Source organism: Maniola jurtina, chromosome 12, assembly GCF_905333055.1.
Source record: "Maniola jurtina chromosome 12, ilManJurt1.1, whole genome shotgun sequence".
In the NCBI taxonomy this organism is placed as follows: Eukaryota; Metazoa; Arthropoda; class Insecta; order Lepidoptera; family Nymphalidae; genus Maniola; species Maniola jurtina.
Window position 1 is genome coordinate 11,824,094 of NC_060040.1, and position 17,586 is coordinate 11,841,679.

At 36.7% G+C, this 17,586-nt stretch overlaps 2 protein-coding genes across 4 annotated transcripts in view; one reads left to right on the plus strand and one right to left on the minus strand.

Annotated features, from left to right (window-relative positions):
- Window positions 1–527: 527 nt before the first annotated feature.
- On the plus strand, window positions 528–13,484 carry LOC123870340 (ionotropic receptor 25a). The gene is made up of 12 exons (XM_045913596.1): window positions 528–689; window positions 778–927; window positions 1,624–1,926; window positions 2,406–2,820; window positions 2,948–3,062; window positions 3,594–3,833; window positions 4,347–4,735; window positions 7,687–7,890; window positions 8,228–8,413; window positions 9,389–9,721; window positions 10,638–10,878; window positions 13,139–13,484. The coding sequence occupies exons 1-12, from the start codon at window positions 608–610 to the stop codon at window positions 13,250–13,252; spliced, it is 2,772 nt and encodes a 923-aa protein (XP_045769552.1). The 5' UTR covers window positions 528–607; the 3' UTR covers window positions 13,253–13,484.
- Window positions 13,485–13,520: 36 nt separating this feature from the next.
- LOC123870341 (leucine zipper putative tumor suppressor 2 homolog) overlaps window positions 13,521–17,586 on the minus strand; it is a 119,377-nt gene continuing 115,311 nt past the window's right edge. For all 3 annotated transcript variants that reach the window (XM_045913597.1, XM_045913598.1, XM_045913599.1), the window contains 3 exons: window positions 17,157–17,264; window positions 16,633–16,852; window positions 13,521–16,155 (listed from right to left, as the gene is read on the minus strand). In XM_045913597.1, the coding sequence (XP_045769553.1) occupies window positions 15,454–16,155; window positions 16,633–16,852; window positions 17,157–17,264 (1,030 nt within the window). In that variant the 3' untranslated portion in view covers window positions 13,521–15,453. The remainder of the gene's footprint in view (window positions 16,156–16,632; window positions 16,853–17,156; window positions 17,265–17,586) is intronic.

Consider the following 17,586-nt stretch of genomic DNA (forward strand, 5'->3'; position numbering starts at 1 on the left):
ATTAATTTCTTAAACTGGACCCTTTCAAGTAAAAGATTATTATATAAACCTGTGAGGCCACTGCCGCAATTAAAATACCATAAGCCTACGTTGTCGTATTAGTTTACAAATTGCGAATAACCAAATAAAATTTGAATTTCGCGGGCAGGCCCGTCGCTTCCACCCTAAGAACGTTGCTGCGTCGTCGTGTCGCACGACGCTACGCACAACGCTCCGCTCAACGTCCCGCGTGTTCATGAACGAGTCCCTAGTAGGTATAATTGGTAGGTAGTCATCTACTACGAATGGGGTATCGTCACCACCTATATGAGCTGTGAGGAGAATCCTTTGGCCTAGTATTAAAACGCTAGACAGTCAATACATTGTACCTATGTAATTATGATTATTTACCGTAGATATACATACGACCTTGCCTATTATTTGATGAGCGTAGGAAAGTCCAATTACCTAGGGCAACTCAAGGCCGGACATCACCTTGGTTACTTGATGGCACAAACACAGGACTCACTATCGCTATTCCCTCCATTAGTATGTCTTCTACAAGTTACTCGACTAACAATGTTGATATAAAAAAAATGATGACGTTCATTTAGTTTTTAGATAAGAAATGAAGGTCTTACTGACGATTTTTAACGTGTTTTCGTTAATTTATTCTTCATTTTCACAGACTACGCAAAATATCAACGTTTGTAAGTAAATACCTAAAATACACACTAATATTTAAAGTATTTATTCTGTTTCTGTAAAATCTTTACCATTGAATACGCATTTTTTTAGTACTTGTCAATGAAGAGAACAACGCACTTGCTGAAAAGTCTTTCGAAGTCGCCAAGGAGTATGTCAGAAGAAATCCTAGTTTAGGGCTAGCAATTGACCCTGTGATCGTGGTGGGTAATCGGACGGACGCCAAAGCATTTTTAGAAAATGGTAAGATATTGAGAATCCAAGAAAACAAAGTAGTAGTAGGTAATTGTTTGCTTAGCAAGGTCGGAACGTCTTTAATTTTATCACCTTGTTTATACCTACTAGTTAGGTAACGGTTTTGCATTTTTAGAAAATGGTAAGATAGCAAGAAACAGTTAAAAATTATTTTGCTATAATCCGCCAACAGGATAAATCTGTATGGTCAAACATGCAGTTACAAGCTAAGCACCGCTTACCTCCCCAACCAAGCAATAAAGCCAAGTTCCCAAGCAAGCACTGCCACCACCACTCGCATGCACCACCACACAAGACTTTTCCACTACTCTCGACGCACGTTTCGCCCCGACACCGGAGCATCCTCAGGAGATTTCGACTTTACAATGCTGTATTGTCAAGTACTTGACAATACAGCATTGTCAAGCATCTTCATCCTGCCACTTCCCGCTACCCTCTTTATATCATCGGCCTATCTTGCTAGGGGGCGCCCCACACTGCCTTACCTACTTGTTTAATGTTTCCATTCTAGAATTTTCCGGCTCCAGTGGCCCACTGCCACTTCAACTGCTGATGGTTTGGGTTATGTCAGTAAACTTGAATTTTCTGCGGATCTCATTCGAATCCCGCCAGAGAAATTCCTTATTACCTTCACGCGAGTGACTTTAAATTGGTAAATTTAAAGTCACTTATTTATTTGATTAGTTTGCAGAAAATACAATGACATGCTGTCTGCCCAAAAAACTCCACACGTCGTGTTGGATTTCACGATGACCGGCGTAGGCTCGGAGACCATAAAGTCGTTCACCGCAGCGTTAGCATTGCCAACAATTTCTGGATCATTCGGGCAGACTGGAGATCTACGGCAATGGCGTGCCCTCAATGCGAACCAAACGAAATTCCTTCTACAAATCATGCCACCGGCAGATATCTTGCCTGAAGCCATTAGGGCGATTGTTACGAAGCAAGATATTACAAATGCTGCTATTATTTTTGACGAGTTCTTTGGTTTGTATACTTACCTTTTTTTCTACCCTGTATTTTTATAATTATTAGGTATTACAGTTGGGTCACATAAAAATACAAGCTTCTGACTCTGAACCTGCGCAGTGGGTTATTTATTGATCTATTAGATGATGCCCGCGACGTCATTCGCGTGGATTTAGGGTTTTTAAAATCCCGTGAGAACTGTATGATTTTCCGAGATAAAATATAGCCTATTCGTTAATTCAGGATATAACCTTTCTCCATTCCAAATATCGCCATTGTGGCGTGAAGGAATAACAAACAACCAAACTTGCACATTATTAATACTAGGATTAAGAATCGGAATTAGGACTTGGTGGCTTAAAGGAGGAGATGAGCCTTACCAGCCTTACCAATCAGTCGTTGGACGGCCTTCGCCACTGCCGTCAGGTCTTTTTACGTGACACCAACTCTAGTACCGTGTTGAAGATTTTATTGACATGCCTATTCCTTTTTTTTAGTCATGGATCATAAATACAAATCGCTTCTCCAGAACATTCCTACACGTCACGTCATAACTCCAGTAAAAAGCTTCAGCAAAGACGAAATAAAAACTCAGTTGAGAAGCTTGAGGGAGCTCGACATAGTCAACTTCTTCGTTGTGGGAAGTTTAAGGACCATCAAGAATGTTCTAGACGCTGCGAACGAGAACCAGTACTTTGGCCGGAAAACGGCTTGGTTCGCCTTATCTCTAGACAAGGGAGATATCAGTTGCGGATGCAAGGACGCGACAATTGTCTACATGAAGCCGACGCCCGACGCTAAAAGCAGAGAACGCTTGGGGAAGATAAAAACTACATACAGCATGAATGGAGACCCCGAAATCACCTCTGCGTTTTATTTCGATCTGTCTTTGAGGACATTTTTAGCTATCAAGTAAATGACCTCTACCGTCTTAGTGCTAACGTACCTTTTTTTTAGACTTTAGTACACGCGTGCTATGTAGAACGTCTAATTATAACCTGGTTTATTCCGTAGAGTTTACCGTTTTATGAATTTCCAGATCGCTGCTGGACTCTGGCAAGTGGCCAAATGACATGAAATATATCAATTGTGACGACTACGATGGTAAGAATACTCCAAACAGGACCTTGGATCTTAAAACTGCATTTCAAGAGGTAAATATACCAAAAAAAATTCCATAGCTACGGTAAATTACTAGGTACTTAGGTATACTTAATAAAAAAAAACATAGTTTATTTACCAACACATTTGATTATAATGTCTTTATTATAATAATTTGCGGAATTCCATAAGATATTACATGACAGGAACAACAAGCTAGTCTGGGTAGGTTTTTGGATTTTGTGGAATATTGCAAAGTAGGTACGCTCCTTGTGAGTAATGGAATTTTGCAAAGTGAGTTCAATAAATTAGTACCTACTTAGCTAATATATTTTTCGCTCCACACACAATTAAAAATTATTTTGAATTAATATAAAAAACTATTCACCAAGTTACAGTTAACTATTAGGGTTCTATCTAAAATCCATTCCTTTCATTTGAATCGATTCTAATTTTTATTCCATTTTGATTCCAATGCCGATTTCAATAGAATCGAAGACGGTTGATGACGGTTGACGCGGTTGTGCAATGATATCATTTAAAAGGATATTATAATAAGAATAATTAATGATCTTTTTCCGTAGATAAAAGAGATCCCTGCGTATGCACCCATTTACATTCCCGAAGATGACCCAATGAATGGCAGAAGTTTTATGGAGTTCAGCACAGATTTAACAGCTGTGACTATTAAGGATGGGGCATCTATTGGGAGCAAATCCTTAGGTTCATGGAAAGCTGGTCTCTTGAACCCGTTATCACTAACCGATCCAGATAATATGAGTGATTATTCAGCGCAGTTGGTTTACAGAATTGTGACCGTCGAGGTAGGTAAATGAACTCTCCGGCATTGTTTAAACTTACGATAAAAATTCACTTCGTTTATTTAGCTTCAGTTGTGTACAAAACACGTGTGGTTATTAGCTGTTTTACGTTAGCCGTGACGATATTTACTTAAATGTAGGATGTTTTTTCCAACTTATCGTACTTGGTATTAAATCTGGGTTTGTCTGCAGTCTGCCCAATAAATGATAGACTAATTTATCAGTTTTGACTTCTAATATTCAGTTAAGAGCTGATGGTTTACAATTTAAAAGGGTCCTAGATTTAGTCTCAGTAGATTGATGAGGAGGATTTAAATCCAAAAAATCTGCAATCCAAATTACCCCATTACGTACGCTAAAAATCGATTAGACTATTGTAGTGCTTAATCTTAGCAGTCCTAGCACAAGTTCATTTAGAAATATCTAAACTCGGCTTGTTAGATAGAGTTATCACGACGGTAGCGTAAGGACGCCAGTATTCAGCCTTGCAAAACAACAAATTTGATTTATTTTCAGCAACAACCTTTCATCATAAGAGATGACGATGCCCCAAAAGGCTTTAAAGGATATTGCATTGACTTGATAGAAGAGATTCGTCAAATAGTAAAATTCGATTACGAAATAACTTTGACTCCAGATGGCAATTTCGGTACAATGGACGAAAATGGTAACTGGAATGGGATAGTCAAGGAATTGATTGAGAAAAGGGCTGATATTGGTCTTACTTCATTATCAGTAATGGCGGAAAGGGAAAACGTTGTGGATTTTACGGTTCCTTATTACGATTTAGTTGGCATAACTATACTGATGAAATTGCCAAGGACTCCAACGTCGCTGTTTAAATTCCTCACAGTTTTAGAGAATGATGTATGGCTGTCTATTTTGGCTGCGTATTTCTTCACAAGGTAAGTAGATAATCTGCTTCGTTATAGTTATAAGAATTTTACTGTTCATCTATTCCGAATAATCTATTGATATCAGCTAATTGTTATCTTCTAAATTCTAATAATATATTATAGGTATCAACTTTCTTTCTACCCACTTTGAGTCATCTTTTATTATTGACTCAGTTTATTTTAAACTTTAACTTTTGATCTCCAATTTCCTTTCAGACGCGACCAGTTCTCTTTAAACTTAATTTTAAAGCAAACTAATCGTGTCTGAAAAGAAATTGGAAACTTAAGTTAACTTAAGTTTAAAAAAAAAGTCAACTGTAGCCAAGGGACCGTACATTCCTCGTGCAACAAACCAGTTCGATCGAGGTTATTTATACATTATGATAGTCGTTGTCCATCACGATCACTGATAATGATAACCTGCTAAAGCCATTCGATACTTGATAATGTATCGACGTATGAGTAGTTTTACTTTTAATTGTGTAATAATGTTCATAATATAGTGAAAACCTGTTCCAATGACACACCTTTCTTCCATGTAGATATTATGACACAATAATTTCCTGTACTTCTTGCTTTTTCAAATCAGATGAGTCATTCAAGCTCCTATTTGACTAGGCTTTTTAAATTGTAATGGTAGGTATTTAAAAATACGTTACTTAACAGTATTGGACTCTATTTTAAAGGTAGGTACATGCAATGATAGTCTACCCAAAACATTTTGAAAGAACGCAGGATTATTTTTTTTTAAATGACGCGAAAGGTTTTAATCATTATAGTTAATGAGCCCCTAGTAAAAAATAGAGTTTTTAATCTGTGGCATTAATTACTTGTGATACCACCTTAGTAATAAAGATGGTGGCCTCAAACAGCGGCCATTTTCGGCAGGAATGACGTATGAACGTTACTTCGTTCTTGATACTTTCAAGTAGGTAATCTCTCAAGTCTCAAGGGGCGTCTAAAGAAGTTTTACAAACAGGTACTTACTCAGTTCCAGTCGAAAACTGCGCACGCTACTAGGTAGTAGGTATCTATACTCACCAGTGAAACCATTGTCTAATTACCAGAAATTCTAATTTCTGGTTGGTCCTTACTCTTATCTTCATTTTAGCTTGCCATTATGTTCAAAGCTACACAATAATAATTGTTACTCTACATTTAAATCAATAGATGTCTTTTATCTATCTGCTGTAAAGTAATTTGGTGGCAAGATGTTCAAATAGTATTCTAAATACCTAGGTTTATTAATTTACTCACCTACGTTCACTTTTTTCCTTTTGTTACCTACCTACCTATTCACATTCACTAAAGTATTGTTTGTAACAATCTTAATTTCAACATAGGCCTACCTACTATTTAGATTGTTAACTAAAGTAATTATAGAATTACGTGCATGTTACGTCATTTTGTACCTACGTATTGCATTCGTTTGGTGCATCCTAATTCAGATCAGCTGGATTACACTTAAAAGCCTTGGTACCTAGTTGGTTGGTTGGTTGGCCAGTTGACATACTTTGAGAGTTGAGACATTTCTCTAGGTAGGTATCGACTTGCTATACGATTGTACTAGCGATACGATTGGGTGACTCTATTAAAAGCTTGATTCAAGAGAGAAACTGCATATTTTATAGTTTTATCTATCTACCTACATAACTATATTAAAAGAGTTGATCTATTAATAATTATAATCAGTGAATATCATGATAACACTCATACAAATAAGGTAGACGTAAGTATAGTTACATGATACGTACATACCTCATGGCACACTGAGTATTTATTATGTAAATTAGATAGATATAGATTGCTTTTGAATGAGCTTAGAAATGTCGAACATGTACCTTATGGTAGCGTTTGTAAGCGGATATGCAAGACATGGGAAGCACGTCACATACAGCATGCGTAGTGCAATCCAAATTAGGGACGATTTACTGCCATTTGAAAATAGTAGCTACTCAAGATGTAAGTACTCAAGGTGAATCATAGAGTATTGGTATGAGCAGCACTGACGAATGCTGATTAAAAGTTTTGCAATAAATACAGGGATACTTAACTACTTGCGCTAAAGCTTTTGTGACTTTGTAGTTGCCGGATATGAGTTTGACTCGTTTGACTTTTGTAATTCTTGTCAAACAACATATTTTACAACCTGTAAAAGTGAAGTCGCTCACTTGCTCGCTATATATTTTTTATATTTCTAGGATTCCGACCACAGTATAATAAGAATCTTCATAATCTTACCCACTTAGACTAAATTCAATTCCCTGCAGTACTAAACTCTTAGTCTGACACAGTATTGAAACATAAACTTCAGCGATAACAGGCAAAACAAGAGCTATTGTAAAACAAAATGTCAATGAAATTTGACCATTATGTCCATCTTAAGATTTAAAATATTCTTAATGTAGTGTTTGTATCGATTCCCGTATAAAATAAACGTTGGATTTAAATAAATCGTTAAATAACGTTATCGTACTTGGATTGGCTTGAAGCCAATATAGGTTAGTAGTTTTCCTCTATAATGTTCTTTGATTTGAATTTTATCACCGTTCAAAGACATTTGTCTCGATACTTTTGGCAAGAATATTCTCGACTATATCATACGCTTTAGTTAAGCCAAGAATCTATATATTCTGTTTAAAATACCAGCATTCCATTGCAAATATTATTTGACGCAAATAATAAAATGCAGTCTAAGATGAACTGTTTACTTGGAAGACTCTTTGAATGTAGCCAAAGTTTTCCGGATCTTACTGTGGTAAGCGTACCTTTCTAAGCGTACTTCTTTGTTATACCTACATTGATTCATTATTACCAAATATATCAATGTTGCAACATGATAGAAGAGCCCTTTAACTTTGACTTCTTGCGCTTGTGGCTCATGTTAAAGAAACGGACATAGTGTAAGTAAATGTTGTCAAAATACCATTTTTTAAGATTTAGTTCCTAAACTTTTTTAGTCTGCTCATGTGGGTCTTCGATAAGTGGAGTCCATACAGCTACCAAAACAACCGTGACAAGTACAAAGATGATGAAGAGAAGAGAGAGTTTACGTTGAAGGAATGCTTATGGTTTTGCATGACGTCACTCACTCCTCAGGGTGGTGGGGAGGCGCCTAAAAATCTCTCCGGACGTCTGCTGGCTGCAACTTGGTGGCTTTTTGGGTACGCATTTCTTCGTTATAGAACTAGAAATCATTTAAAACTATTTAGCACTTATTCTCTGCACTAGCACGGTTAAATCTTTAATTATTTTAAGGTTTATTGTTCCACGTAGTAAACTCAGGTTCAAAATTCAACGTCTGCACGTTCTGCCCTCCAACTTTTACAGACGGACGATACAAATTACCACATACCTACCCACTTCGCAAAATTCCTATAAACCGACGAGTTCTATATACATAGAGCTCGTCATCGATGCCGGTCCATCTTTAGGATACAAAGTAAGAATCTTCCAACATAAGTATCTAGTTAGGATTAATCATGGATATTTTTTTTTCAGGTTCATCATCATAGCATCTTACACTGCAAACTTGGCTGCATTTCTAACTGTATCTCGTCTGGATACCCCGATAGAGTCCTTGGATGACTTGTCAAAGCAATACAAAATTCAATATGCTCCGCTGAACGGTTCAGCAGCTATGACTTACTTTGAAAGGATGGCCGATATTGAAGTGCGATTTTATGAGTAAGTAGATTAGAAAAGGAAAAAGATGATAGAAAAATGAAGAAAATGAAGTAAGAATGCGATTTCGAAGTAGTAAGGAATAGTACCTACTTCGGTTAGCAAAATTCGGCAAAGTTGCACGTGATGACCGACGAAAGATATTATCACAATATTATGATATTAAACCAGTGATAGATCTGGTTCTGGATAGATCGAAAAAGGAGTTTAGGACGATCTTTGCGTTTGTTGGTTAAAAAATATGTTAACTAATTTATTGCCTTGACCTTTGCAAATAAAATATGGTTACCTACCTAAATGTTTATCTGCATGAAGAAAATAACCAAAACAATATGAGCGTTGAACTCATCCAGCAATAATAAAGTGTTAAAAAGTAAATAACCTTATTTTGTTTGAAAATGGAACAAATCTTTAGGTTGGGTGCACGACCGATAATGTGATAACGTTATTTGATAAGAATTTATCTCACGGTGGGATATGGTATTGTTCGGAAGTAGGTATCTTGGCTATTTTAAGATTTGTCATTTGTTTAACAAAAATCCGATAATGCTGCTAAAGTCAGTTGCTAGCAACTCAGTTGTTTACCTCATTATAAGCGAATAAATCGCTCATTTCTCAGTTCAAACAACATAGAAATTGTTGGGTTCTCAAGCTAGATCGGCAATCCCGCGTCGGAAAATGCAATGTTGAGACTATTAGGTGGCAACTCTCATTAGAGGAAGGTTGATCTAATCGAGTCGCTGGGAGCCATTGAGTACAAGTGATACTCCACCATACCATACATCATAGTGGAGCACCACTAAGCAAGAAATCATGTCCATAACCAAGCAAAAGATCATGACCAGCTGTGGACGTCAATCGATCATTTCTGTAATGTAGTTTAATTTTATTGGTTAAATAGCCTTTTACGTTTAAAAAGCCTTTACAGAAACTGAAGTTTATACAAGGCTGGAATATTTAGATTTCTTTTATTTCTAGGATATGGAAGGAAATGAGTCTAAATGACAGCCTAAGCGATGTTGAACGTGCAAAACTAGCCGTTTGGGACTACCCTGTGTCAGACAAATACAGCAAAATGTGGCAAGCCATGAAGGAAGCTGGTCTTCCGAACTCCATAGATGAAGCTATAGAAAGGGTGCTAGCATCCAAGAGTTCTAGTGAAGGGTTTGCTTGGCTTGGGGATGCTACTGATGTCAGATACCACGTACTTACAAGTTGTGATTTGCAAATGGTTGGCGATGAGTTTTCTAGGAAACCGTATGCGATCGCAGTCCAACAGGGATCACCTTTGAAGGACCAATTTAATAATGCGTAAGTTGTCTTGGCGCTACTTAGAATTGAAATACTTTTCACTTTAAAATTTTACATATTTTTCCTTGATGCAACAGTAAATGCACATAATTTATAATGCAGTAGCAGGTGACCGGGTGACATTCAGCCGCGTCACAAAATTAACTTTAGTCTCTACCTACTGCTATTGAAATTTAAATGAATTGTTCCGTTTATGCTAACATTACTAACCGATAAATTACCTCAACGAGTGTTTACGTCAATTTGTGATGTTAGTGTTTGAATTGCCTATACGTTTATGTTTACATTTATATGAATTGGTTTGTTTTTAAGAACAAAATACTAAGTGCTTGATTGACTTTGACTTCATCTGATGTTAATTACAAATGAGTCAGTCTATATGAAAGGCGTTAACTTGATAAAGATTACAGAATTTTGGTAGCTCAAGAGTTCAACGCTCCCAGAATCGCTTCGGATATCTGTAAAACTAGAGTGAGTAGGCATCTTCAAGGTAAACGCGTCCCATCTTAGGTCACATTATCACTATCCATCAAGTGTGATTGTAGTCAAGAGCTTGCCTATAATGAATAAATAAAGAACTTAGAAAGTTATATATTTGATAGTTATATTTTTATGAAATAGGTCATAGTTGTATCTTGGAGCCCGTATCCGTAGTAAAAACTTCTTATGCTCAATTCAGGCTCAATAGCGAGTAATTGAAGATACCTTTGGCAACATCCAGTTAGCTCAGCTCATCCAGCTGTATGATCTTTTCGTATGAGTGCGTAGTAGCATTATCTAGCCTGTATCAATATCAATGTATCAGTGTCAATATGTGAAGACTGCCACAATAGGTTAGCGTTTCATAAGGATCTTATTTAACTAAAAACTGAAACACTAAAAATGAAGAAAACCTAATCATTTCACAAACTTACAGCATTCTTCAACTCCTGAACAAGCGAAAACTGGAGAAGCTAAAGGAAAACTGGTGGAACAACAACCCTAACGCCATCAAATGTGAGAAGCAGGATGATCAGTCAGATGGGATCTCTATACAGAACATCGGCGGTGTCTTCATTGTTATATTCATGGGAATTGGCCTGGCTTGTATCACTTTAGGAGTCGAGTATTGGTGGTATAAGTGGAGAAAACGGTCCATTATTGGAGATGTTACTCAGGTACGGTAAAACAATGACTCATACAAATGTCTATAGATTTTTTTTATCGATTACAAGTTAGCCCTTGACTGCGATCTCACCTGGTGGTAAGTGATGATGCAATCTGAGCTGAGATGGACGCGGGCTAACTTGGAAGGAGTATAGCAGTTTTTATTAAACCCATAGGTATCCGTTTATCGGTTTCCATACGACATCAACACCGGAACGCTATTTAATCGCTTAGCTGTAAGGCTTTGCCAGTAGCGTGGTAACTGGCCACGGTCGAAGCCTCCCACCAGATCAGATCAATTTACAAATTATGAATTCCTAAAATTGCCCCTACCGGGAATCGAACCCCGGACATCCCCGGACCTTCCACTGACTCACCACAAGACTCACCACTGCACCAGAGAGTACGTTAAAATGGTCATAAATCATTCAATACATAAAGCAAAACATAATTGAAAAAAATAACTTTGTGTAATTCCATAACAGTTCGCTGGAATAACAAGTTCCATATTGAGAAATGGAATAGCGCAAAGTATGCTAGATAGGTACTCCAAGTTTGTGGTAGCACCTAGCAGGAGTTCCATATTGAGTAATGGAATAATGCAAAGTATGGTACTTCAATTCCGTGGTGTACCAGTACATTATTACGTCATATCGAATTTCAGAGAAGATAATCGGCAGTTTCAGTTTCGTAGAGCGTTTGTCTCTCTCGTTGAGCTTGACAAGTCAGCGTCAGAATTTTACATAGATGTGAGTGACAGAGACGACGCTCTACGAAGCCGAAGCTGTCGATTGTCTCTTTCTAAAGTTCGATGAGTAATCTCTACCGGGTATTGACTGGTATCGAACGAAATTAGTAATAATAAATGATATCTGTAATCTATCGCTAAGATACTTAGTAAGTGGTTGCTATTTGTCCAAAATTGTATGGTATTTTTTGATAAATAACAACGTTGCTGGCACACAGTAATACCTATTAAATTCGGCCGTAAGCTGTGGTATCGAACATGACTGACGTCAGCTTCTGAAGGCCGTAGATTATACATCTATAGAAGCCTTCTATAGATGTATAATCTACGGCCTTCTTTTGTACACGTAATATTCTGAGTAGAAAAGGACAGTTATATTTTTAGCACGTCTATGACTAATTAATTTTCGGATCTTTTAATTTTGGCGCGCTGTGACTTGGTGTTGGTACCTAGGTACTTAAGGAAAACCAAACATATCCAAGGTCACGTTGAATCATCCGTAGGACGATTGCACGAAGTCGGTACTTTGTCTCTGGTAGGGATGTTATGGATATATAATTTCGGATCCGGATATGGATATGGATATTGGTAAAAAATAATATCGGTTTCGGTTACGGTTATGGATATTAAATTATTTCGGATTATCCGATAGTTTCGGTTACGGATATTAATTTTTTAAGGAACTGTAAAATGTGAACTGATGAAGGTGTCGCATTCCAGCGGAGTGTTCCACAGTTAATTCGTACGAGTGTAGTATTTAGTTAGACTCCGCCCTATCCGAAACTATCCAAAACTTTTATTACGGATTCAGTTACGGTTACGGATATTTTTTTATTTCGGATATCCGATAGTTTCGGTTACGGATATGGATATCCATAACAACACTAGTCTCTGGTACCATCGAATCGAATCATTTGCCTCCATCGATGCTTGCCTCTCGCTCACACAACGGCCGAGCAAAATGTGAACAGTCATGTTTCTTGGCGGGAATTTTATATTATTTGAATTAGTCTTCAAACGACTTCAACACGCGCGTAAACCCCTAACACACCGGGTTACGCATACGTCCACGCTTTACGCAAGCGGTCGGTGTGCCATGTTTTGTACAGTTCCATACATTATAACGCAATGGTACGCGTTACGTCTATGCTTACGTAACCTGTGTGAAGTGTGAACGAGCTATAATAGCTGTTCAATAGATCAAAAGAGTTATTACCATTTTAAGCATAGATTTGTACCAGCTATACTAACGTGACTAAATACGTGCGTATAGCTGATAAGCTTAACATGGCTCAAATTAATAAAAATATATTTGTTTCTTACCTTTTGGCTCAACCGCTGAATCAATATTGATCAAAGGCAAAATATCTTTTATACATTTTTTACAGCGGGAAATTCTTAAAAAGAAATAATACTTTTCTTAAAATCGACTCAATTTACTAAAATGAAGATTTATTCCCGTTATTCCTCACTTTTAAGTATATTTACCTACTTATTTAATTTAAGAAATGTTTTTATTTTAGGTGGAACCAGCAAAGACTACTAAAAATCATATAGATGGCGCAAACAAACATGGAGATGGTTTCACATTTCGATCAAGGAATTTGGGTCTTGCTAGTTTGAGAGCAAAGTTCTAATAATATATTAATCATTCTGGTATTCTAAGAGGTATTTTCATGATTGTGTTCAATTATTTACATGATCCATCTGATCTCAATTAATTTAATTACTTACCTAGCTATATTTAAGTCGTTTTACTCAATTTATTTATATTTAAGTCAATTTACTTGATTAAGTAAAGTGTGGCGTAGATATTGCACATCTGCTCCGATGTACTTATTATTAAAAGCAAAAATAAAATTTAAATTGAAATAATTATTGTTTCATTTCAATAAAACACAAATATGTATTTAAAACAAATAGGTATTATTATTAATAATATTATCTACAATAGCTAGTAATATTTTGTAAAATAGTAGGTAGGTATTATTTTCTTCGTTATAAAGTAACTATATTGCTTTAATTTTTATTATTATGCTAGTAAATGTACAATAATTTAAAAGGGGCATTTAAATTAATCGTCAGTTGAGTATTTTTCAAATAAAGCTGATCACACCTTACGAGACGAAACGCAAAGAACGCAAAAAAATATACTTAATAGAAATGCACGTTTTTATGAATAGCGTATAGTGCACGCAAAACAAGTAGTCCAACCAATCTGAACAGCCGAGCTCATTTGACATTTATTTTTAATGCTTTGAAGGTTTTCTTTGAATTTTTTTTAATATGCCCAAATAAGCAGCAATGTACAATCAACTAATGTCAAATGAGCTTGGTGGCTATCATTCAGTGTTAGACACTGAGCGATCACCCCGCAGACCTCAGCTGGGCTTAAGTATTTCATGGCCTGCACAAATTACCATTTTGCAACTTAGTTAAAGAGGTCGCAAAACAAGTAGACAGATTAGTCTACTTGTTTTGCGACCTCTGTACTAAAAAGCCATAGGGTCCATAGAGACAAGCACAAGAACTCAAACTCAATGGTTTCTTACCTATCCTACAAGATGGATCATTCCTAACAAATACTAAGTAGGTTAGAACCTAAATATTTAGAGGAAGCTTTAGGAGCCCCTATGCCTTCTTCCCAACTCCATCATACTAACCGATTTTACGATAGTATGGTATCGTCATCTGGTAGAATTGCACAATTTTGAAACGATTCAAACTGATACTGATACTCCTATCAGTGAAAGGTGAACTATAGGTGAAAAGTAGGATCATGACGTCATTTTGTTTTTCAGTACTTGTGAAAAACTAAATGACGTCACTGCGGTGCATGCTGTTCGTTGCGTGAAATGAAATCAGCTTTAAGGTCCAAAAATCTAATACCATCTCAACAATTGGTGCCAGGTAAAAAGAGCTCTAGATGTGTCTGCAGATGGCGACTGCACTGTCAAAGATTCGAAATCAAAGTGCTTTTTACATGACGTCAACTGTATTTTTGCCAAAAGTTAGAACAAACACAAAAAAATGATACTAACTACTATTGTTCTTTTTTGAATTGAGTTTGCTACATAGTGGCTAATACTGTTGTAAACTAGGTATTTCTAAACTAAACTAAATTGACAAATCTAAAAAAACTGACCCGTCATTTTAACTTAGTTTAGAGATTTTGTACTCAGTACAGCAGAGTTAGCCACATAGGGTCTATATATACAAATCTCTAAAATAGACTCCAATTGACACTATATAAAAAAAATTGACAGAGACACTTTAACCCTCTTCAAAAAGTAAAGACAGTGAATTATTTCATAATTTGCCCCTACAATCACAATCATCGATCGCAATCACCTCTGATTTCCATTGAGTTGCCAACTTTTGGCAAATTAAGGCTAATATAGAGCTTTGCTCAGACTTAAGACACTGTTAAAACGAGACAGCGCTATACGGCTGCCATAAATCTGTCTCGTTTCAACTGAAACTTAAGTCTAAGCAAAGTCAAAGTCTGGTTTACACATTTCAACCTAAGTGATAGTAAATTAGAATAGAGAGCATCAAACTTATCTACCAGTTGATATCTACAACATTTAATTTAGTATGCGTCAGTAATATTTAATTTAGTATTATTTTAAAGGCAGAACTACTTCTTTTTGAAGACAGCTTTTGAGAATGACATTGCCTTAAAGTTCTTTGATAATAATATATAACACAATATTTTCATAACATTATTTGTAACTGACAACCTTCCAGACCACACAAGGCAAGAACACGCTTAAACTATTTACAAAAGCATTAGTAACATCTAAATAAATATTAAATTCTATAGAATTTGGTACATTTACAACTCTATGGTTTTGTGTTGGTTAAGATTTTTCATATTCTTATTGCAAAGCTCGAGTTCTAGCCTCAAGCCGTCGATTTCCGCTTCAAGATTGCGAGATCGTTTGAACATTTGTACGTAGTTCATCTGTAACTGTTTCTGGTATCTCAGTACTTTGTCTTTCTCTTCAGACCATTTTCTTCTTTCGTTGTTGAATTGGACATCTTTGTTTTCTATTTCGCATTTGAGTCGTTCGACCATAACGCTGGCTGGGCATGGGTCCCCACAAGAATCCGGTAGTTCACCATTCAGTCTTTGTACTTCGGCATCTTCTAAAGCACTGTCACTGGATGTCCAGTGATATTCATTTGTTTTGCATACATCGTAGATCCCCCTCATGGTTCGTCCACATTCGATTCCTTCGTATCCACTCAGAGATACGTCTGAGAGTTCCTGTCTCAGTTCTTTTACTTCGGTTTTTAGTTTCTCAATTTCATTTTTACTGCTCTCTTTAGTTTTAGTTAGGTCTGTAACGCTTTCCATCAAGTCTTTCGTTAGTCGGTCGACTTCCGTCTGCAACCTTTTCACTGATTTGTCTTTTTCGTCTGATTCAGCCCGTAGTCTCATTATTTCTTTGTCCTTTTTGTCCATAGCCTCTCGTAGTTGACGGCAATCGGCTTTCAATGTCAGGTATTCGTGACCCTTGGCGGTTTGTTCATTCTGAAATATTGGAATAAAAATATTAAAATTAAGTTATTACTCTGTTTCATATTTTACACTAATCTGTGAATAAAGTTTTTTTCACATACATACAGTATGTATAAACGGTGCAAGGGGTGTTCTCGAATCATAATATCAATGAAATTATTTTATTTTCGAATCACTCTGAAATAGATTGTTAAACAAAATATTGACAAATTTTACAAAAATTCTTTCTTTCTTACTTTCCCGTAAATTATGTGATACGCTAGACTAACATTACAAGCTCTCTCTACAAGAAACTCCTTAACTGCTAAGTGCTATACTGATCTACCTATCTATCTAGCGATATCTATCTTTTGTCTGCTTCTTGCCTGTCTTAATATTGCGTCTTTAACTACATCAGCCACACTCTTAATCGGTTCGATACGTTTAAGCTGCTAATAGTTTGAAATTCTTTCTTAATAATACACTCTATCATAAAATGTTTTGACCTACCTGAGCATCTTTCAGTTGAGTCTTCAACAGCGAAATCTCTCCAGCTCTCTGGCACAAGCTCCACTCAGTGTCCTCTAGCCTCTGTCTCAACAACGCCCTATCTCGTCTAACTCTTGCCAACTCTGCATCTCTCTCGTCTCTCGTCCTACTCCCGTAGCTCTGTAACATGAGACGCGGCGCTCGAAGACGGACGTCGTGACTGCGGAGACGGTCTGCTGTGCTGAAATGGTAAACAATTAAATTTACTTTACATTTATTAGAAAAGACGATGAATTCCATGAATGCTTTAGTGCAGCGATAGCGGCACTATTGGTCGCTTGAAAGTATCTTGCATCTCAGACATTTGACAGTTAACTTCTGATTAGATTCCTTTGAAATTACCAAAAAAAAAAACTGCGTAACTGAAGCTCACCCACCGGTCTCATTGATATGAAGCAGAAAATATCTCAACGATGCAAATTTTGAAGGATATGGCCGAAATTATGTAAGGTCAAGTATTAGCAAACTAGTAAGTAGGTTTTTACCTGTAATCATGTTGATCTCGTTCTAATTCCGAAACGCCGGAGTCAGCTGGCGAAGGTGCGGGCACTGGCTCCTTGGTATCAGACCCCAGCACAGAGCTCGATTTGGTCCTGGAAATTAAAAAAAAAACATTTTAATATCACCTAATCAAAATACATCTGCGATTGGTAATAATATAAAGGTAATAATATTGTCATGTGATCAGAGCTCTGGCACGGTAATATTACGTGGCTCTAGTAGGTAATTCTAGAGCTGATTGGAAGAGGTAATTATGCAAAGAAGGTGTTTATGAGTACCTAACTGGGTCTCTATTTGGCATATACGCGAAAGAAATGTAACGGAATATGGTGGTGAAAGAAGTAGAGTTGATTTTTGTCTTTACATCTATTACCACCTTCTCTGTTGCGTGCAGATATCACTCGTTATAAAGAC